Source organism: Desmodus rotundus, chromosome 12 (assembly GCF_022682495.2).
Source record: "Desmodus rotundus isolate HL8 chromosome 12, HLdesRot8A.1, whole genome shotgun sequence".
NCBI lineage: Eukaryota > Metazoa > Chordata > Mammalia > Chiroptera > Phyllostomidae > Desmodus > Desmodus rotundus.
The window spans coordinates 38,039,497-38,061,647 of record NC_071398.1 but is presented as its reverse complement, the minus strand read 5'-3'; the positions used below and the strand labels follow the sequence as shown (position 1 = coordinate 38,061,647).

General features: G+C 47.9%; 2 protein-coding genes across 4 annotated transcripts in view; one reads left to right on the top strand and one right to left on the bottom strand.

The window, feature by feature from the left end:
* Window positions 1-249: 249 nt before the first annotated feature.
* On the top strand, window positions 250-9,799 carry PAF1 (PAF1 homolog, Paf1/RNA polymerase II complex component). 3 transcript variants are annotated; one of them, XM_024577378.4, is made up of 14 exons: window positions 252-552; window positions 1,097-1,126; window positions 6,084-6,176; window positions 6,479-6,600; window positions 6,694-6,760; window positions 6,847-6,948; window positions 7,031-7,136; window positions 7,229-7,297; window positions 7,383-7,486; window positions 7,572-7,688; window positions 7,787-7,915; window positions 8,825-8,930; window positions 9,042-9,132; window positions 9,223-9,799. In XM_024577378.4, the coding sequence occupies exons 1-14, from the start codon at window positions 506-508 to the stop codon at window positions 9,657-9,659; spliced, it is 1,620 nt and encodes a 539-aa protein (XP_024433146.1). In that variant the 5' UTR covers window positions 252-505; the 3' UTR covers window positions 9,660-9,799. The 3 variants fall into 3 exon arrangements, with proteins under 3 accessions (XP_071076090.1, XP_024433146.1, XP_045041290.1); XM_071219989.1 differs by lacking the exon at window positions 1,097-1,126 and having other exon boundaries at window positions 250-552; window positions 9,407-9,799; XM_045185355.3 differs by lacking the exon at window positions 1,097-1,126.
* A 141-nt stretch (window positions 9,800-9,940) lies between these two features.
* SAMD4B (sterile alpha motif domain containing 4B) overlaps window positions 9,941-22,151 on the bottom strand; it is a 38,381-nt gene continuing 26,170 nt past the window's right edge. The window contains exons 4-13 of the mRNA XM_024577377.3: window positions 18,609-18,848; window positions 18,187-18,296; window positions 17,943-18,029; window positions 16,847-17,192; window positions 16,064-16,149; window positions 15,305-15,423; window positions 14,544-14,742; window positions 14,232-14,355; window positions 12,380-12,463; window positions 9,941-12,170 (exon numbers count right to left, since the gene is read on the bottom strand). Coding sequence (XP_024433145.1) covers window positions 12,142-12,170; window positions 12,380-12,463; window positions 14,232-14,355; window positions 14,544-14,742; window positions 15,305-15,423; window positions 16,064-16,149; window positions 16,847-17,192; window positions 17,943-18,029; window positions 18,187-18,296; window positions 18,609-18,848 — 1,424 coding nt within the window. The 3' untranslated portion in view covers window positions 9,941-12,141. The remainder of the gene's footprint in view (window positions 12,171-12,379; window positions 12,464-14,231; window positions 14,356-14,543; window positions 14,743-15,304; window positions 15,424-16,063; window positions 16,150-16,846; window positions 17,193-17,942; window positions 18,030-18,186; window positions 18,297-18,608; window positions 18,849-22,151) is intronic.

Genomic DNA, 22,151 nt, shown 5'->3' with positions numbered 1-22,151 from the left:
GGTTTCTTTTCAGCGTCTTCAGCTCTAGGCCTCTTTTGCTAGTTAGCTCCACTCAGACAATTCAGCCAATGGGAGGAAAGAGGGCCCCCGACTATCCAACACGATTCTCAAATCCGACGGTCGGACTGGTACCTATTTACCAATCACAAAAGGCTCTTCTCCTGCTCCGCCCCTTCTTACCAGTCCCTGGCCAATCTGGGTGTGGGTTTAACTCGGACTCCATTTCCCAGAAGGCCTCGCGGTCCGAAGGGACTAGTTCGGGCTTCAGTGTCCTGGCGTCAGTTGATAGGTCCGCCGCTGAAAATAAGCGGCTGCGAGTTTACTTGAGTCTCCACTGGAATTCCTCTCATCAGCCCATCTCTTTCCGACGCTAACCGCACACGGACAGGGGCGCCAGCCCGAGCTCTGTCTCGGAGTAGGTGTCGGTTGAAGTCGGCACGCCCCTCCTTGTCTCCGCGCACCTCAGTCCGGGCCCAGACCGGACTACCGTCGTCGCCTCGTCGCCATGGCGCCCACCATCCAGACCCAGGCCCAGCGGGAAGATGGCCACAGGTAGACTTCACCGCTTTGCTCTATCGTTTATCCAAGTTTAGGCGAGGCGGAAGGTCGGGCTCGGGTATCTACCTACAATGTCACTAGCCCCCCAGATCTTTCTTCCCGTGACGTCGTGGAGCGCTCACCTTTGATGAGGAGAGGGGTTCCTTCAGGGATGGGGTGTTGCCCCTTCTCCCCGCCAGGGAATTCGGAAATTAAGCTCTTGGAGACTTTATTCAGAAGGGATTGAGCTCTTATGTCTCCAGTCAAGGGTCTGGACATCCCTTTTTCCAAAAACAATTAAGTACGTGGTTATTTTTATCATACACTTGAAGACACTCCCTTGAAAAGGGATTGAGTACTTGGCTTCATTTAAGCAGTTAGGGACACTTTTCTCTAAAATGAATTGAATGATTAGTTCTCTCTATTAAAGCACTTGAAACACCCATGCTAAAAGAAATTACCCTTTAAAAACTTGGAGAAGGTGCCTTTACTCTCTTGTCAGTTTCGTCTTCTCCATCTTTCTACCAATGCCTCTCTTTTTCTCTCTCTTACCTACCAGGCCCAATTCCCACCGGACTCTGCCTGAGAGGTGAGCCCCATTATGTTTTCTTTTCCCCACTAATTATGTTCTCTTAAGAGGGGTGGGTCAATGGGGACTGGAAGCAGAGATGGGCAGCAGCGGCCGGTCCCCCCCCCGCCATATATCAGCTGTTTTTATTTTTTCCCCAAACTCCCACCTTCCTTTGGCAAATATTAGCTTGTTCTCTGTCTGTGGGTCTTTCTGTTTTGTTTCGTTTATTCACTTATTTTGTTTTTTTAGATTCTACATGTAAATGGAATCATGTTATAATTTGTTTCTGTGTCTGACATATTTCATTAAGCATAATACCCTCTAGGTTCCACCCATGTTGTCCCAAATGGCAAAATTCTATTCTTTTTTATTGTTGAATAATAGTCCATTATAATATATACACCACATTTTCTTTATCCACTCATCTGTCAATGGACATCCCGGTTGCTAACGTATCTTGACTATTACTAGTAATGCTGCAAATGAACATGGGGTGCATATACCATTTCCAATTAGAGTTTTGGTTTGCTTTGAATACCTAGAAGTGGAATTGCTGGATTGCATGGCAGATCTATTTTTAATTTTTTGAGGAATCTCTGTACTGTTTTCCATAGTGGCCGCATTATTTACAATTCCACCAATAGTGTGTGGAGAGTTCCCTTTTCTCTGCCTCCTCGCCAGCACTTATTTGTTCATTCTGGCAGGTGTGTGGTGGTATCTCGTTGTGGCTTTAATTTGCATTTACCTGGTGATGTTGAGCATCTTTTCATGTCTGTTGGCCATCTGTGGGTCCTTTTTGGAGAAGCAACTATTTAGATCCTGTGCCTGTTTTTAAATTGGACTTTTGTATGTATGTATGTATGTGTGTGTGTTAAGGTGTATGAGTTCTTTATATATTTTGGATGTTAACCACTTATCAGATGTATCATTTACTAATATCTTCTCCCACTCAGTAGGTTATCTTTTCGTTTTGTTGATGGTTTCCTTAGCGGTGCAAAAATTTTTTAGTTTGATGTAGTCCCATTTATTTTTTTCTTTTGTTGTCCTTGCTTAGGGAGAGGTATTCAAAAAGATATTGCTAACAATGATGTCAAAGACTTTACTGCCTATGTTTTTTTCCTAGGAGTTTTATGGTTTCAGGATTAAGTTTTTAATCCATTTTGAGTTTATTTTTGCATATGGCATAAGTGGTCCAATTCCATTTCTTTCATTTATCTGTCCAGTTTTCCCAACACAACTTATTAAAGAGACTATCTTTACTCTATTGTATATCCTTGCCTCCTTTGTCATAGATTAATTGACCATACAAATAAGTATTTATTTCTGGGCTCTTTATTCCCTACCATTAATCTATGTTTTTATGCCAGTACCATATTGTTTTGATTATTGTAACTTTATAGCATAGTATATCAGGGAGCGTGAAACGTCCCACTTTGTTCTTTTTCAAAATTTATTTGGCTATTTGGGGTCTCTTGTGGTTCTATATAAATTCTAGGATTAGTTGTAGTTCTGAGAGGAGTGCCATTGGTGTTTTAATAGGGATTGCATTGATTCTGTAAGTTGTTTAGGTACAAGGACATTTTAACAGTAGTAATCCTTTCAGTCCATGTGCAAGGTATATCTTCCATTTATTTGCATCTTCTTCAATGTCATAGTTTTCTGAGTACAGGTTCTTCACCACTTTGGTTAAATTTACTCCTTCATATTTATACTTTTTGATGCAATCAAAATATTGTATTTGTAAATACTGTATAGAAAGGCAACAGATTACTGTCTGTTCTATATCTTGCAACTTTACTGAATTCATTTATTCTAATATTTTGGGGTGGATTCTTTAGGGTTTTCTACATAAAGTATTATGTCATCTGCAAATAATGAGTTTTACTTCTTTATGATTTGGATGCCTTTATTTCTTATTCTTGTCTGATTGCTATGGCTAGGACTTCCAATATTGTGATAATGGGCATCCTTGTCTTGTTCCTGATCTTAGAGGAAAAGCTTTCAGGTTTTCACCATGGAGTATATTAGCTGTGGGTTTGTCATATATAAACATTTATTATGTTGATGTGTTTTTTCTGTACGTACTTTGTTGAGTTCTTGTCATAAAGTGATGCTGAATTCTAGCAGATACTTTCTCTGCTTCTATTGAGGTGATCGTATGGTTTTTATCCTTTGTTTTGTTAACCTGTTGTGACATGTTAAGTGATTTACAGATGTTGAACCATCCTTGCATCCCTGGGATAAATCCCACTTGGTCATGGTGTGTAACCCTTGTAATGTATTGTTGAATCTGGTTTGATACCTTTTGTTGAGAATTTTTGCATCTAGGTTCATCAAGGGTATTTTGATGGGTTACCCCCAGCCCGCCCCCCCCCCCCCGGCTTTTCTTCCTCAATGCCTTTGGTTTTGACATCAAGGTAATGATAGCTTTGTAGAATGAGTTTGAAAGTGTTCCTTCCTCTTCAGTTTTTTGAAAGAGTTCAAGAAGCATAGATATTAACTCTGAATGTTTGATGGAATTCACCTGTGCAGCTGTCGGAACCTGGACTTTTATTTACTGGGAAGTTTTGATTTCTACTTTAATTTCATTGCTAGTAATTGGTCTGTTTAGATTTCCTATTTCTTTTGGTTCAGTCTAAGGTTATATATTTCTAGAAATTTACCCATTTCTTCTAGATTGTCAGATTTGTTGGCATATAATTATATTTTTTTGAATGATTCTTATTTCTGTGGTGTCATTCTCTTGGCTGTCATTCTCTGTGACATGATTTTATTTATTTGGGCTATCTTTTCTTCTTGAGTTTGGCTAAAGGTCTGTTAATTTTATCTTTTCAAAGAACCAGCTTTTAGTTTTATTCATCTTTTCTGTTGTTTTTAAAATTTCTATTCCCATTGTGATCTTAACAATTTCCTTCCTTGGGTTTTATTTGTTCTAGTTCTTTTAGGTGTAGAGTTAGATTGTTTACTTGGGATTTTTCTTGTTTCTGGAGGCAGGCCTGTATAACTATCAACTGCTTTTACTGCATCCCATAAATCTTGAAAACTTGTTTTCATTTTTCATTTCTTTCAAGGTAGTTTAAAAAGATATTTATTGATTTTAGAGAGAGGGAGAAACATTGATGTGAAAAACATCGATTGGGTGCCTCCCATATGTGCCCCAGCTGGGGATGGAACCTGCAACTTAGGTATGTGCCCTGACCAGGAATCGAATACCCCAGCCCTTTGGTGTATGGGATAAAGTTCCAACCAACAGTCCTACCAGCCAGGGCAAGTAGTTTTTGATTTCCTCTTTGATCCATTTAGTAGTATGTTGTTTAGTCTCCATGTATTTGTATGTTTTTCCAGGTTTCTTCCTGTAGTTGATTTGTAGTTTTATGTCATTGAAGTTGGAAAAGATGCTTGGCATGATTTCAGTTGGTTTGAATTTCAGGCTTGTTTTGTGGTCCTGGTCTGGAGAATGTTCCATGGGCACTCAAAAAAAAATGTGCACACTGCAGCTTTTGGATGAAATTTTCCATAAATGTCTATAAATTCTATCTGGTCTAATGTGACATTAAAGGACATTATTGACATTATGGCCTTATTAATTTTATGTCTGGATGAGCTTATCCGTTGATGTGAATGAGGTATTAAAGTTCCCTAGTATATTGTATTACTGTGGATTTCTCCCTTCATGTCTGTTAATATTTGCTTTATATATTTAGGTGCTCCTATGTTGGCTGCATACATATTTGCAATTGCTATATTCTCTTTTTGGATTTACCCCTTTGTAATTATGTAACGTCCTGGTCCTTTAACATTTATTCACCCTGGCTTGTGTGGCTCAGTGATTGAGCACTGGCCTGTGAATCAAAGGGCTGCCAGTTCGATTTCCAGTCACGGCACGTGCCTGGGTTGCAGGCCAGGTCCCGCAACCACATATTGATGTTTCTCTCCCTCCCTTCCCCTCTCTAAAATAAAAATAAATAAAATCTTAAAAAGATTTTACTTATTTTTAGATAGGGGAAAGGAGGGAAACATCTCTGTGTGAGAGAAACATCCATCAGTTGCTTCTTGCACACTCCCAACTGGGGACCTGGCCTGCATCCCAGGCATGTGCCCTGACTGGAATTGAACCGGCAACCTTTCAGTCTGCAGGCCAACACTCAGTCGACTGAGCCACACGAGCCAGGGCTGTCCTTGTCTTTTTTTTATGCTTTTTAATAAAGTATATTTTGTCTGATAAGTATTGCTACTCGTTTTATTTTCATTTCTATTTGCATGGGGTATCTTGTTATTATTTTTTTCCAAATACAAGCAAAAGTTTATTTAGAAAGTCACAGAAGTAGAAGTGAGGTGTGGAAGAAGTGAGCCAGCTAGGCTTTATGGACTCAGGAAGCAAGTTAAAGAGGCAAAAAAAAGGGGGTCCTTGAAACTTAGAAGAAAGAAAAGCTATGTGCCTTGAGGGAAAAAAAGGGGAAGGAAAGGAGGGGCGGGGGGGGCGGAGAGAGAAGCAGCAGGTGGGGAAAGGCACAGGCATACTCAAAGGCTAGAAAGAGAAAGGGGGGATGTTTTTTTCCATCCTTTCACTTTGTCTGTATGTCTTAGAATTATTGATAAGTATGTACTTACTGCCATTTTGTTCATTGTTCTTTGGTTGTTTTTTTTTTTTATAGTTCCTTTCTTCTCTTGAGGTTTGGTTTTCTTTAGTTTTGTTGGGGGTTCCCTTCTCTTTATTATTTATTTATCTTTTGTTGGTTTTTGGTTTGTGGTTAACATGAGGTTTATGGGTATCATCAGCAGTCTATTTTCAAGCTGATTGGCATTTCAGTTCAAATATATTTCATAAGAACTACATTTTTACTCCCCCCCCTCCACATTTTATGTTATTGATGTTTTATGTCTTTGTGTTGTGTCTCTCCTCCCTACTTATTGTAGTTTGATACTTTCTTTTAACCTTCATGGTAGCTTTTTAAATGAGCTGTTGTGTTCCCAGATCTGGAGTGGTCTGCCGAGTCAAGTACTGCAATAGCCTCCCTGACATCCCCTTCGACCCCAAGTTCATTACCTATCCCTTCGACCAGAACAGGTGAGACTAAGATTGTGAATGGGAAACCACTGACTGAGGGCAGGGACCTCTTCTCTTGTTGATTGCTCTCTCCTCAGGGCCTAAAACAGTACTGAGCACATACTGTAGTAGTAGATGCCTGATATACTTGTTGATGAGCAAGCAGTGTCCAAGTCTGTTCCCAATGGGAGAGCCAGCCTTCAGATTCCAACATGGGAGACATTCCACTCTGAGTTCCCTACGGAAGTTTAGCATCTATGAAGCAGGGATTTGAGTGTTAAAGCTGAATCAGGAAATCATAATGGGCATGTTTCCCCATCCAGGTTTGTCCAGTACAAAGCAACTTCCTTGGAAAAACAACACAAACATGATCTCCTGACTGAGCCAGACCTTGGGGTCACCATTGACCTCATCAACCCTGACACCTACCGCATTGACCCCAATGGTATGTAGGAAGGCAGGGAGAGCCTGCTTTAGGCTAGCAAAGGTCAGGCCTGGGTCTCCATCATGGTCTTCTTGCTTCCTTGCTCTCTTCCAGTACTCTTAGACCCAGCTGATGAGAAGCTTCTGGAAGAGGAGATTCAGGCCCCCACTAGCTCCAAGAGGTAAGGGAGTGCTGAGAGGGGATTGGGGACCGGCTCTAATGGAAGGAAGGTGGTGGTGTCCTCATGTGCTTGATCCTCTACCCTAGGTCTCAGCAGCATGCGAAGGTGGTGCCGTGGATGCGGAAGACAGAGTACATCTCCACGGAGTTCAACCGTTACGGCATCTCCAATGAGAAGCCTGAGGTCAAGTAAGTTGTGGTGGATATGGAGGGAAGGTAGAAATTTCAGGTGGGTCCAGTGTCCCCTAAAGTTCTCTCTCTTCACCCATAGGATTGGGGTTTCTGTGAAACAACAGTTTACTGAGGAGGAAATTTACAAAGACAGGGATAGCCAGATTACAGCCATTGAGAAGACTTTTGAGGATGCCCAGAAATCGGTAATTGAGGGACTAAGATGGGGGAGCCAGAAAAAGGAGTTGGCTGCAGAGCTCTTTTACCTTCCTTTTCATCCTGTTTTTGTCCCTATCAGATCTCCCAGCATTATAGCAAGCCCCGAGTGACACCAGTGGAGGTCATGCCTGTCTTCCCAGACTTTAAGGTCAGATCTGGGATAGGAGACAGGAGGGGATAGCCTGCCATCTCTGCCCATCTCACTTCTAACTCTGATGCTCTCCATCCCCCAGATGTGGATTAATCCGTGCGCTCAGGTAATCTTTGACTCAGACCCGGCCCCCAAGGACACCAGTGGTGCAGCTGCATTGGAGATGATGTCTCAGGCCATGATCAGGTAAGTGGCCCTGCTTTCAACCTTGGCATATTCCTTATTGCCCTTTGTCCTCATTTATCACTGCTCCTCCTCTTCTCCCAACCAGGGGCATGATGGATGAGGAAGGGAACCAGTTTGTGGCCTACTTCCTGCCTGTGGAAGAGACATTGAAGAAACGAAAGCGGGACCAGGAAGAAGAGATGGACTATGCACCAGATGATGTGTGCGTGAGTTGGGATTGTGTTGGAGATTGAGATGTGTGTCTCTCTTTCTCCCTCATTAGGGAATAAACGGGGCTGACCCTATTTCCCTCACCCTCAGGTATGACTATAAGATTGCTCGGGAATACAACTGGAATGTGAAGAACAAGGCTAGCAAGGGATATGAGGAAAACTACTTCTTCATCTTCCGAGAGGGTGATGGAGTTTACTACAATGAGCTGGAGACCAGGTACTCAGTGGACATTTCTACTTCAGATTAGTCTGGGTCTGTGCTTCAGGATCAAGACCCTGGGATATATACCACCTTGGAGGTCATTTGTACTAAAGATTTGTCACATGCATTTGTAAGCAAGAGCAGCAGAAACCTGCTCATGCATGTGGGCTTTACCTGTTTCTAACATAAGAACCCATGGAGAAGATCTTTATGTAATGCTGGAGAAATTTAGACCTCTTATGTAGACAACCAAGCTTCCTGATATTAAGAGACTTCATGAGAAAGTAAACGTAACTGAAGTATAGGATTACACATAAAGTTAGCATGTTTTAAACGAAACATTGGGTGCCCAAGTGCAAAAATGTGATCCTAAAATCTCCTCCCTGATGGCTAAAATTTTACTGTTGGCTGGGGCCTTTGGTGTAAAGGTTGGGGGGAAAAAAGTGTGACCTTGAATTTCTTTTTAAAGCAGAAATTACAAATTCTGATCCTGGAAGCCAGGCAGGAAATGTGAAAGGCAGCACAGTGGACTGGTGGAGCATGGGTGCCCTAGAGCTGTTGGCACCCTCCTAGGGACACCAGAGCCCTGCCCAGCAAAGGACTCCAACGCAGAAAGGCCCAGTGGGGCCATAGATTCATATTTCCCCAAAGCCAGAAATCTAGGTTCTGTGTTTTTAAGTGTTGGTAACTAATTCACGTTAAAATCTATACATACAGGCAACCGAACTGCTTTCTTGAGAGCTATTCTTCCCCGCCCCTGCCTCAAACCAGAGTTAATTCTCCCTTATTCAATCTGTATTTATTCTGGCCTGTTCTGGGCTAAGCATTGGTGAGTAACTTAAGAACCAAGTCAAACCAGGTCCCCCACTGGGGGGGTCTTTAACTGCATTTTCCACACCCCTCCCCCCAACTTGCCCACTGCAGGGTCCGCCTGAGTAAGCGCAGGGCCAAGGCTGGGGTTCAGTCGGGTACCAATGCCCTGCTTGTGGTCAAGCACCGGGACATGAATGAGAAGGAATTAGAAGCCCAGGTAATAAGCACCACTGGCTCAGGGCTCCCATGGGGAGTGTGGTGGTGGGTAAATAGGGAACAGAAGCCTGATATAATACCCTTTCTTTCCCTAAACCCTGCTGCTTGCCAGGAGGCACGGAAGGCCCAGCTGGAGAACCACGAACCAGAGGAGGAGGAAGAGGAAGAAATGGAGACAGAAGAGAAAGAAGCTGGGGGCTCAGGTAAAGCTGCATAAGTGAAACCCTGAGAGGGTTTTTCCAACCCTGGGAGGGTGGGAAACTGGGTCTCACTTCCTTTTGTTTCCCTCACAGATGAGGAGCAAGAGAAGGGCAGCAGCAGTGAGAAAGAAGGCAGTGAGGATGAGCGCTCAGGCAGTGAGAGTGAACGGGAAGACGGTGACAGGGATGAGGCCAGTGACAAGAGTGGTAGCGGCGAGGATGAGAGCAGTGAGGATGAGGCCCGAGCCGCCAGGGACAAAGAGGAAATCTTTGGCAGTGATGCGGATTCAGAGGACGCCGATTCTGATGACGACGACAGAGGACGAGCCCATGGCAGTGACAATGAATCAGAAAGTGGCAGTGATGGGGGTGGTCAGCGGAGCCGCAGTCCCAGCCCTAGCCCCAGCCGCAGTCCCAGCCCCAGCCGCAGTGCCAGTCCCTTCCTCAGTGGCAGTGAACGATCAGCCCAGGAGGACGGCAGTGAAGCTGCAGCTTCTGATTCCAGTGAAGCGGACAGTGACAGTGACTGAGTCCTTTCAGGGCTGGCACGGACATGATTATTATGCTCAGGAAGGCACTTTTCTGTGGTTTATTTGCAAGCCTTTCACTTCGCTTTCCTCTCCTGTTCCAAACCTTTGCTGTTAATAAAGCCAGCTTCTCAATTTCCCTTCCCAGGCCTTATGGTCTCATTCTGGCTACATCTCTCCCCTCCAACCCCAACCTCAGGTACTCAGTGGCCTCAGCTTGAGGCATAGAAGCAAAGGCCACAGAGGCAGGACCATATTAGGCTTTCAATGAAATGTAGCATAACAAAGGTCAGAATACTTTTTTTGTTGTTGCTTTTTTTTCCAAAATAAGCCCAGACCATTAAACAAGTGAAACTTGAACAAATAAATCTCCAACAGCGAGAAAAACTGTACAGTTACTCAAAGCTGATTCTGCCAATGGGGCATGGGGATAGAAGGGAGGGTGAAATCATGGCAGAGGGGCTAAGGAGGGGCTGGAACTGGAGAGGTTTAGGGTCCTGCCCATCAGAGTGGGGCCGCCCGCGTCCTGCACACTCTGGTCAGGTAGGGGGTGGGGGCAGCTCTTGCGTGTATGTGTGTGTGTGTGTGTGCATGTGCGTGCATCCCTCACCACCTCCTAGTGTCAGGCAGAGCCAGCTCACCCTGATGGATAGTGAACCAGACAGACTGGCTGGGAGGAGGTGAGGGTCCTTTAAGAGGGACACCCTGCTGATTCCAAACGAGGTGGCCCCTGTCCATCCCACTTCCCTGGGCTAGTGGGAGGGGAATTGGAGAAGCCCTGGGAGTTTGAGGGGAATGAGCAAAGGCACAGAAACAAGGAGGGGCCGGGGTGGGGGACTTGCATAGGTTGATGAGTGTGCAAGAGGTACATAAATAAACCTGACACCCCACCCAGCCCGGCACTGGGAGAGGAGGTGAGGACCTAGAACAGGTCCCCAGGGCTACACCACCCCCTGGCTTTCTCCCCTTCCCTGGGCTGAGAGCTGAGGGAGGTCCAGACCAGGAGGGCAGGGGCAAAAAGATTAGGGGGATGGGGTGAGAGTGCAGGGAGGGCAGTGGTTTTAATTTTTTTTTTTGGTTTTTTGTTTTTTCCCAACATTTTGTATCTTTAATAACATACACAATGGTTACCAGCCATATTCATAACAAAAGTTACTCATAAAATGTATCTAAAAATAACATTTTTTCCCTTTTCGGTGTGAAAAGCTTGATAATGTCCCAGTGTGGGGGTGTTGAGGGGGGAGAAGGGGTTGGAATAGGGGACCCTGGCTCCCACAACCTGAATCCCCAAATCCCCTTCCCTCCACCTAGGCCCCAGTACAACCCCATAGTCGGAACAGGGATCAGAGGATCTGTATGACCCAGGGGCTGGATGAATCTCTGGGATATGATAGTGTTCCACTTAATGAGGACATAACAGGGAGTGGGAGAAGGTTGAAAGAAAAGGGGGTAGGGAAAGAAACCAAAAACCAAACAATCCCCTTTCCCTTATTCCTTATCCCCAAATCTTTCAGCAACCAGACCTGGGAGTAGAGAAGAGTGTATGTTGGTGGGGGAAGGGGATGTTAAGGCAACAGACTTCCTGACCTCACTTGGCTGTCCTAGCCCCCCACTTCAACCTCTGCATCTGGGGAGCCAGGGCTGGGGCAGGAGGGAGAGGGAGTGGGGAAGGGCTAGGGAGTCTGGAGGAGGGGGCTCTGCCCCCTCCCCTCATAAAATTCAGGTTCCCCCTGCCACTTTCTTGGCTTAGAGAGAGGCTTGGGGATTCTAAATATGAGAGGGAATGATCAGAGAAAAACCGTTAAGAACTATATAAATATGTATCTTAAATAGGTCTAAGAAATTAATTGTAGAGAACCTCTGATAAACAGGGCAAAAGGAGGTGAGTGAGAAGACGGTGGCTCCTGTCCTGGGAGAATGATGGGAAGGGGGAAGGAGAAGATGGTGACAAGGAGAAGATGGTGACGAGGAGAGTGGTTCCTCTCCTCACCTGCCTTCTCCTTAATTAGCGCCTCTCAACATTCAGGAGAGCAGGTTATTACCCCACTTGTCTCTCCCCAAATGTCAGATGGTTCTGAGCAGGCCCCACAAGATAGTGGGTCAGTGAGTCCCTGGGGGAGGCTGCTCCCTCGGGAGGGGCAGGTTGAGAGTGGTCCAGAGGAGGCAGAGATGGGATGGGGCCAGGTGGGAGATGAGGGAGGGAAGAAGGGGGCAGGCAGGCTGGCCAGTTCCTGCCCTCTTTATTCTGGCTGCCCCCTGCCCCCCACCCCCACCCTGGCCTCAGCAGAGATCCCTCGATGGGCCTGGGAGTGAGCAAGGCGAGTGCCAATGTTAAACAAAAATTAAGAGGATAAGAGAGTAGAAAAATATTAGAATGTATAGCTGAGCCCGCCCACCCTCTCTCGCTGTCGAAGAGAAGCCTGTTGGGGGTTGGCCCCCGCCCGCCGCCCGGGGAGCCTATGAGTGCGCTGGGCTGTGGGTCCTGTCAGATGGTGGAGGTTTTGTCTGTCCCATCTGTGGTAAGAAAGGGAGGAAGGGAGGAAGATCAGGAGCTGTTGGAGGCTTGAGAAAAGGTGCTCAGATAGCCTGTCATCCCAGTCAGGCCCTCCCTGAGGTCCAGCCTCCCCTAGGGACCCCTCTGGATGACTCTAAGTTGCTCAGTTCAGAGGTGGAGACGCTGCTGGGCAGGTGGGAGCTGGGTCAGGGAAAGAGGAAATGCTCACCACCCAAGGCGTGTTCTGTCATGCTCAGACACAGAGACTCCAGAGTGGGATTGATCTCCAGATCAGGCCCAGGGACCGGACAGTCTGTGTGGGACAGAGCAGAGTGGAGGTGTTAAGGACTGGACTGGGGTGGAGAGTAGAGCCAGGAAGACAAAGGACAGGATGGGCTGGCATTGGGGAAAGGATGAAAGATACAAGAGGGAAAGGGAGGGAGAAGAAGAGACAGAGAAACAGAGCACATATGACAGGCACACACTAGGATAGAAGGTGTGGTGACAGACAAATACAGGCCTGGGTGTGTCACAAAGCAGGCAGAGGCCGCAAATACAGAGGCTTGTCCAACAGAGAAAGCTGGACTTGGCAGACAGAGGAAGTGATGTGAAGCTGAGGGAGCTTCCTGGAGACCACATAGGCTGTGGCTATTTTGGACATACACTGCATACTGTTGGGCACAGTCTGGGCATCTACTGTGGGTGCTGGGCAGCCCTGTGCTCCCTGACTGATGACCTGCTCTGTAGAAGCTTAATTAGAACTCTTCCCTCTTGGGCTTGTTCCTCTGGGCAGGATTTGATCCAGGCAGGCCACACAGATGGGGCAAACCAGGACAGTAGCCACGGGGCTTGTCCTCAAACCACCTCTCCAGAGGGCTTCCTGTTCTGGAGTCCGGGAGACAGCCCCTTTCCTGGGCTCCTCACTGCTGATGGGAGGAAGCCTGAGCTTTTTACCTGGTTAGGAAGACCCTGCTCTCACTTCCAGCTTCACCTTTCATCACATCCCCTCTGAACCCTGAGCTTGGGCTGTGTCAGACCACCTAAGTACCTTCACTTTTGACCTTGGGCAAGTCACCTCTTTGTGTCTTAGATTGGTGACTGATCAGATAGGAATGACATCAGTGCCCTCATGGGCATTAGGACCGTTTGATCTGACAGTGCAGTAAAGATGTCTGACAAACAGCCTGGCAAACAGCATACTGGTAAAAACAACTGTTCTTATTTTTGGCTCCTGCAGTTCATCCATTCAGTCTTTTAACATCATTTACAGATGCCAAGCTTTGTGCCAGGACGAACACAATGAACAGGGTCTCCTGTCTTCAACAGATGGCAGCCCATATTATCTCATAAATTAAGAATCCCTACTGATGGGCAGTTTATGACATAAAGAGTTTAGATCACCTGCATGTCTAAGATCTCTCCAAAGGCAGTCATTCCAGACTAGCCTTACCTGCCTCTGCAGCCTTGTTGCCCAGCAATGGACCTGGCAGAGGGTGGAGGCGTCATCCTCACTCATTGAGCAGGGTGGGCTAATGCTTCTCTACTCTCCCTTCTGTCCACTTCCCCCTCATCCTGATCTATCCCTGGGCTTGTCTGTGAACACTTCAAACAGTCTTTTATGTAAAATCTGACCCAAGAGCTAATGGTTCTGGCCTGGTCACCTGGCTTCTAAAAGAAATGCTGGTGGATCAATAGACAGGACTTCCCTCCATAGAAACCTCACTGCTTTGACTCTCTTATCCCCCTCAATCCCTTCCAAACTGAGTATTTAATGATCCTCTACAAAGATGGTGACAGAGACCACCAACATGGATACCAAAATTAAGACAGGGAGGGAGAGATGTGGACATGTGGATATGGAAGTAAGGAATGAGAGAAGATAGAGAAAGGAAGGCAGGACCTGAGAGAGAACACTGAAATGGGGGTGGGAAGAGCACAAGAAAACCCATGATGAGGGGAGATGGATGCAGAGTGGTGCAAAGGATGGGAAGAGGTGCCTGAGCATACATGACACAGAAGAGAAGATAAAGGCCAGCTAAGTGTGTTGTGGAGTCAGAGTCCCAAGTGCTGGGGCACTTTACCTGGAGGAAACATGAGAATGGCCTGGGGCGACGAGTGGACTGGGAGCGAGTGAGTACGCTGCACAGAGCTGCGGCTCTGGCTGGGCATGCTGTTGCTGCCTCCAGGGTTGGCAAACCATAGGTTCTGCAAAGGGCATGGGGAGAGAGAAAGTGGGTGAGTGGGGAAGAGGCCCAGGCCCAGGAGTGGTAGAGCAGGCAAAGGAGTCCCCTCCTCTCTAAGCCAGGCCCAGATGCAAATATATGGACACACACATCCCAGGTACCATCACCCCAACCCTGGAAGTACCAGGCCCTCTATTTTTGTTCGCTCACCTGTCGGCCCTGTCCCCCAAGGCTGGGGCTGGTAAGGGCGTGCCTGGGGGAGATGCCTCCAATACCCGAGGGGCTCAGAAGGCCCATTCTGCTGGGCGGGAGGGCCCGGGGAGGCAATGGGAACTGCCGCTGGGTCCTCCGGGCCACCCCCATCCCCACAGAGCCAGCTATGGGGAGTGAGTTGGAGCCAAACGCCCAGCTATGAGAGAGCAGAACACAGAGTGTCAGTTTAGGTAGATGGGGGTCATCTGTTCACCATTCCTCACCTCTCCCCACAATCCCAATGGGTAGGACACAACATAGACTTGCCCTGAGCCAAGATTCCCTGTCCAAGTTCCTACATCATACATTCTATCACCTCCTGCCCAAGGGTACCCCCAGGATAGAGATGGGAAATGTTCCTCACACCCAAGCAAAGCAGTTCTCCTAACTTCAATACTCAGCTGTGATATTTCTGTTGTTTATGGTGAGAAGGGACTTCAGTGCCCTCTGCATACAGATAAAAAGAACAAGGGATAGGCAAGGGGCCTGCTATCAGGACATGAGCTGGTTTTGCCAGCTTAGTACCCTATTTTAGTGGTAAGAACATCCTGATTTTTTCTGGAAAAGTCTTCACTGGTGATGAGTATAAGTCACCCATTGATTGAATGAGTCCTATGGATTCCCAGCCCAGAATGCAATCACCCCTCTTAAGCACCAGCTGTCAACCAGAAGGGCTTAGGGAGGGAAGACCTGCCTGCCTGCCTGTGCTGCCTGCCTACCCTTTCTGTTGCCGGTAGTTCTGCATCTCTAGTGCAGCTTTGCGCGGGAAGGTCCGGAGGAGCTTCAGCACTTGCTGTTTCCAGGACAGCAGCCGTTTCTTCTGCGTCTCCGTGAAAGCCTAGAATTAGGGAAGTAAAGCAGGGAGGGGGTGCTTCTTTCAGATCTGCCTTCTGTTCATTTGCTCAAATATTTATCAATTGCCTGCTCTGTGCCAGGCAATGTGGGGAATTGGAGGTGACCCGTGCACATGGAACTCACTGTTTAGTTGGGGAGAAGACAACACAATTGTGATGAGCACTGGGAGAGAGAAGCACAGAAGGCATAAGAAACCTGATCTAATATGAGGGGCCGGTGAAGGCATCCTTGAGTACAAGTGTTTGAACTGGGAGCTGAGGGGCCAGTAGATGGTGAGATAAGGGCTGGAGAGGTGGGCAGGAGCCAGCCAGGCAGGGCCCTGCTGGCCACATAAAGAATGCTGGTTCTGCCCTGGCTGGTGTAGCTCAGTGGATGGAGCGCCAGCCTGCGAATCAGAGGCACTGGTTCGATTCCCAGTTTAAGGCATGTGCCTGGGTTGTGTGCCAGGTCCCCAGTAGTGGGTGCGTGAAAGGCAACCACACATTGATGTTTCTCTCCCTCTCTTTCTCCCTCCTTCCCCTCTCTAAAAAAGAAAAAAAAAATGTTTAAAAAAAAAAAGAATGTTGGTTCTGAGAGGGATGGGGTCGCCTTTCCCTTCTTGGGAGCTCTAGGGAAGGTCTCACCTCATGAGTTAGGCACTTTTCGATGAGCTGGAGGTAACTGGTGATGTTCTCCTCATCTGGTCGGGACACCAGCAGCTGGGTGCACACTGGGAGACACGGGAAAGGGCAGGAGGTTAGCCTCCAATATGCCCTCTGCTACAGAAGGAGGGACAGGAACTCAGGCTGGTTGAGTACTAGCTATGTGCCAAGCATGATACCTGGCTTGTCATGAAGATATATAAAGTGCCCAGCATAGAGACTGGCATAAGGCAGATAGAAAGTCAATGGTAACTTTTCTCCTTCTAACTCTTACAAGAATCTCATTAATGGGCATTTTCAGCACAAGGAACCTGAAGCTCAGAGAGGCTGAGTCACTTACATAGGCCACACAGATAAAAGGATCTAGACCCAGGTATAAAGTCTACTCTATCATGCTGCCTTAGAAAAGTGCTTTAAGAGCTTTACCAAACCCATCCCATGGCCTTCAGTCACCTCAGAGACAACCAACAAATTCTCTTTATCTGTTCACTCAGTACTGTATGCAGTTTCCACTGACACACTATCCTGTCTTTTTCTCAGGCTGGAGATGCTTTGAGGGTAAGGGTTGTTTTCCATCTCCAGCCTGGACACACCTGAGGGCAGGGGCCTTGCCACGTCAGTCTCAAGTCACTCTTTGTGGTGCTCTAGTCCCCAGGCTGATTTAAAAAGCTCTGCTTCCACCATTTAACTTGAATTTGATCCCTAAGGCCTAGGTTCACTTGGCTCTCTGCTCCAGAACTCCATGCTGGGTTCTGGTGGTCTCACCTTTGCCCATCACCCGTGTAAACTGGCTGGGGATATCTCCGTCGGCAACAGGAGCTGGAGCTGGCTCACTGCCATCAGTGGGAACCGGAGCTGGTGGGGGTGGGTAGCTCTCTGCAGCTGGAGGATCCTTGGCCTCAGTGCCCTTGTCTGTGCTAGGATGAGCCAGGGGAGGCTCAGCACCAGGCAGCAGTGGCTCCCCCCGACCCCCATCCTTGGCAGTAGGGGTTGTGGAGGTGGTAGTGGTGGTCACAGTGGCCTGAAGGACACTGTAGGCCTTGATGGGGGTGATGATGATCTGCTGCAGCTCCTGCAGAGCATTTCTCAGGTTTCCTCCTTCCAGCACATCCTGTGTGAGGAGGACATGGTTGGGGGTCACATGGTGACCCCACATCTTTGTAGAATGATTATACAAATGGGGTCAGACATGGCTTGGAGAGTGCTTGGTGGGACCCCAGGTTCCAGCACATAGAGAAGGCAGGTAAAGGCACCACAAGCCCATAGGCATACATTTGTACACACATATTCCCTCTTCCCTCTTCAAGGTAGAGTCCCATGGAGCTCAAAAGAAGGTGGCCTAATTCTGGGGCCTTAGGGTCCCACCAAAGATGGAACCAGATTTGGATGCAGAGATCTGGACTATGACACGAAGTGGGGAAAAAACAGAAGGCAAGAGGCAGAGTAAGGTGTAAAGGAACGCAAATCAAGGCAGATACGTAAGGAAAGTGAATAGATGAGAAACAAACCAAATGGAGAGATCACACACCCAGGGAGACACTCTTGTCTACCAGAGACTAGTCAGAAATGAAAATGAAAGGGGAGACAAGAGGTTGAGTCAACAAAGAGATTCTGGGGACACACACCAGGACAGACAGGGAGGGGAGCCTCTTAGCCACAGGCAAGTGAGGCCTCTGATCCAACTTGTACTTGATGCCCAGAGTCTGGCTCCCTAAGGCTGGGGTAACTGAAGGTCAGACCTGAGGGTTGGGGAGGTCCTGAGGGGAGGCCACATGGGTAGCAAGGATGACCCAGAACCTTCAGTCTACTGGTACTGCTGGGCACCCAGCTGACCTTGGAGTTGGGGATACCAGGTCCTCACCTTCTCCAGGGACTTGAGGACGCTCTGCCTCTCACGCAGCTTCTGGATGCTCAGAGCTATCTTGTGGCGGGCACCTTTGGTGACATTCTGTGGTAGGGCAGAAGGGGACAGGGAGCTGGAAATGGGAGGCTGAGGTATTTAGGGGTGCCCCAACAAGGCCTAGAGATATGGAGGAGGCTCAGGCCACAAGGGTATCAAAATGGTACTGCCCCCAACTCTGCCCTTATGATTTCCTGAGCTTTACCTGAGACTCCAGGTGCTGCTCAGTCAGTGTCATCATCTCCTCGTAGCTCATCTGTGAGAAAAGGGCTGCGTACTTGTGCAAGCGGAGGCTCTTGAGCCATGAGGGCACATCTGTGGAAAAGGAGGGAGGGGCATAAGGTCGGGAGTCTGTTCCACCAGTTACCTGTTTCCTGGCTTTCTTATCATACTGGAGTGTCTGAGGGCAGGGACTTCTCCCCCATTATACCAGGGTCTCTGGGGGTCTGTCAGATCAGTATGAACCCCAAGGGCAGGGACTTCTACTCCCCTCAGGCTTCTCCCCTTCTCTGGAAGGGCGAAGTTGGGGGTTGGAAGGATGGGATGGGCAGGGTAGTAGCTACAAGCTCCCTTCTGTCCTCTGAGCTCTACAGAAGGGTCCAAGTACTGCCCTCCCAACCGTTGTACCTTTCATGCCACTGCCATCCTCTTGGAAAGTGTTCCGGCTGGAGCCCTGCTCCTCCGTCTGCTCACTACCAGAGGAGGCCACGCTGCTCTGGGGTGAGAGGGGTGCGTGGTCGGGCGTGGTGAAAGCAGCCCGGGCCCCCAGCTCTTCTGGACTTGGCCACTCACCAGGGGCCTGGGGACTCGTGGGAATGAGAGACATAGAGCGCTTCAGCGGGCTGGGGTGAATTTGGCAGGGGAGACCTGGCCAGAGGGCGAGAGAAGCAAAATGTCAGGCTTGGGCATCTGATCACAGGAGACCACGCTGCCCTGGTCAGTGCCGTGGATGGCAGCTCAGCCCCAGAATCCAATTAAGGAGAAGGGACCCTGGCATCTGAGGGGAACCGCCTACCAGATGCTGCTCGTTCCCTCATCCTTCATACACAAGCTGGTATGCTGTGAGCAACTTCTTTGAACCTCTCCACTTCCTCTGCTTGCAACCTGGTCTGAGTCAATAGCATCCCTAACTGGAATTACTATCACAGCATCCACACTGGTTTCTTGCCTCCTACAGTCCACTCATCTCACAGCAGCCACTCTGATCCTTCTAAAAATGCAAATCTGACCAAGTCAGTTCCTGCTTAAATACCACCTGTGGTTTCCCTTCATGTTGAGAATAAAATTCAAACTCTTTCACGTACACCACTACAAGGCCCTGCAGGACCTGGGCCCTATTCATCTCTGACCTCTTATCTTCCACTCACCCTTTGGTCAAGCCTTTCTAGCCTTTGCCCCTACCCCCATTCGTTCCTGGAACACCCAAGCTTGTTCCAGCCTCAGGACTTTTGCTCTAGCTCTTTCTTCTTATACTCCTGATCTTAGCAGTTGGCTCCCTCAGGTCTAATCTCAGCAAGTGTCACCTCTTCCAAAGCCTTCCATGAACCCTCAATATGAAGTAGCTGTCCCTGCCAAACCCGGTTACTCTATCATATTACCTTGTCGTGTCTTCCTTACAATACCTATCACAACCTGGAATGATCTTATCCAGTTATCTGTTTACTTGCTTATTTACTATATGCCTCTGATGCAATAGATCTGTGATGGCAGGGACTGGTCCTGTCCTAGATATCATTGTATCCTCAGTAATGACAGTGGGGCCAAGAGCAGAGTTGTTTCTTCAGAAGTACTTGTAAACTAATGAAATATAGCAAATGCACCCTCAACATCCTTGTCCTTGGGCTTCACCACCTCCCTCAGATTTTTTCTGGAACTAAGCCCAAATCAGGGTGAATCCAGGCCTACTTCCACAGGATGCTGCACACCCTCCATCCATCCACACCATTCCTGAGGTAGAAAGAGGAATCCAACTTGACTTTTTACCATTCTCAAGACAGGGCAGGTTCCCACAGCTCCCAGACCTTTACGCATGCTATTCCCCTCTGCCTAGCTCACCACTCTTCCACCCTCATTTGCCTGCCACTTCAGCCTTTGCTCCATCCTCTGCACTCCCTGGCTGCTACCTCAAGCCCAGCACCTATTGCCCTCTTCACCAGCCTGCCTGTCTCACACTGGACTTTGGGCTTGTATAGGATGGCAACCCTGCCCAATCATTTCTGCATCCCTAGGATCAGGAGGAGGCCTCCAAGTAGGGCACCAATGATCCTAAGGGTGGTAACAGGGCCTCTGAGCTCGACACAGTGACTCTGGAGTAGTTCAAATCCAAGAAAAAGGAAAGGAAACACAGCTGAATGTCTCATCTTAGGTACGGAAGAACATCAAGGCCCAGGGAACTGAAGCCCTTTTGCCCCAGTTACCACAGAGTTGGGAGGCAAAGCAGAAGAACCCCAGTCTTATTTCTCACAGAAAGGCTGGTTCCTGCCAGCTCTCCACTGACACCAGCCCAGGAAGGAGGTCCAGCCTGGTACAGACCCCAAAGCACATTCTCTCATTGGTGACATTATCTAGGCTTCTAGCCAGGACGTCATCTGAAGGAGAGGGCAGTGCACTAACCCACTCCCGAAGGTCAGCCTCCAGCCCTGCCTATGACCTCTGGGATCCTCTGCTCAGAGCTCCTTCTAAGCCTCTGAACTCCTAGAAAAAGGTGTTATACTTTGGGCCTGAAGGGGCTGAAGAACCCTCAATACAGGTTTTTTTACGCCTGTCTTGGTACCTCTGGCCTCTTCCTCCCCCCCTTCTCAGCCAAGGAGGAGGCAGGCAAAGCAGAGAGGGAAGGAAATTATTCTGACTGGAATGATTGTGCAGTTTCTGAGGAACCCTGCTTAGCCCCACACTGGGGTGGAGGCTGACCACAACATGAGAACTATAAAAACAGGAATGCCGTCTGGAGATCCAGGGCCTCACTCTCTCCAAGAAACCCCGGTCTGTCCTTGGCAGCACCCCAAACCTACCCTGCCTGCCCTTACAGGCCAATCCTTGCTCCCCACTCAAAAATATTTTAATGGTTTCCTGTTTCCTGCAACTGCTAGAAATTGAAAAGCTTCACCCTATCCCTCAAGGCCTCCCACAACATGGCCCTAACACGCTGATATCTGGGAGTCAAGACAGACTGCAGTTTAAATACTGGCTCTACCACATATTAACTGCACAATCCCAGGCAAGTCACTTCATTTGCTCCCCACCTTCATTTCTATTTGAAGTCCTTGGCACAGGGGCAGGCACACAATAAACACGAATGTTTGCTATAGTTATTACCCATTTAAATCCTTGCACCTCTCCAGCCCTGCCAAACCTGTCTGCATACAGTCTCCTCCAATTTGCCACCCCAGTGCTGTCAATTCATACTGTGCCTTCCATTTGGAATGCCCAATTCCTTTCTCTCTCCTGGTTCAAACCCCCCTCCAATATTGTTTCAGCTTGGTCCTGCAGTAGCTGGACCCCATCATGAGGAAGAAATGTGTGGGCACCCTCCTCTTGATGAGGTCTGAATATCTTTAGGAGGGTCGCTTTTAGGTGGAGGCAGCATAACACTGTAGTTAAGAATATAAGTTGTGGAGCCAGACTGCTTAGATTTAAATTCTGGCTACAGCACCTTGGACAAGTGACTTTCCTGTGATAGCCAATGAATGCTTAAGTATAATGTTCTAAGAACAGCCCCTGACAAAGACTAAATGCTTAATATATTTTAATTACAATTACCATTATTAATATATCCTCCCAACCTGGATCCAGAAAATGTCATGCTCTGAGACTGAAAAACACCTCCAGTTGCTCAAGTTCCCAGAAACACCCCCTATCCCTCTATTTCCCTGATTCTCGCCAGCACCTGGAAGGGAGGCAGGCTACCCGGACACACACATTTAACTGGAGAAGAAAGGGGCTCAGGGGTAACTGATGTATACTAACTGCCATACAACTGGGCATCACAGACCTAGGGTTCACCCCACCCACTGGCATGGATGACATTTCACTGCCATTCTTTCCTAGCTGGCTTTAACCAGTGCCCACCAAAGGGGACCAGCCATACAGTGGATAAATCCTAGAAATCTCTTGCCTTGAGTCAGGTCATGTTACTTTATCAATCCTTGGAAATCCCACTCTCCTATCCCG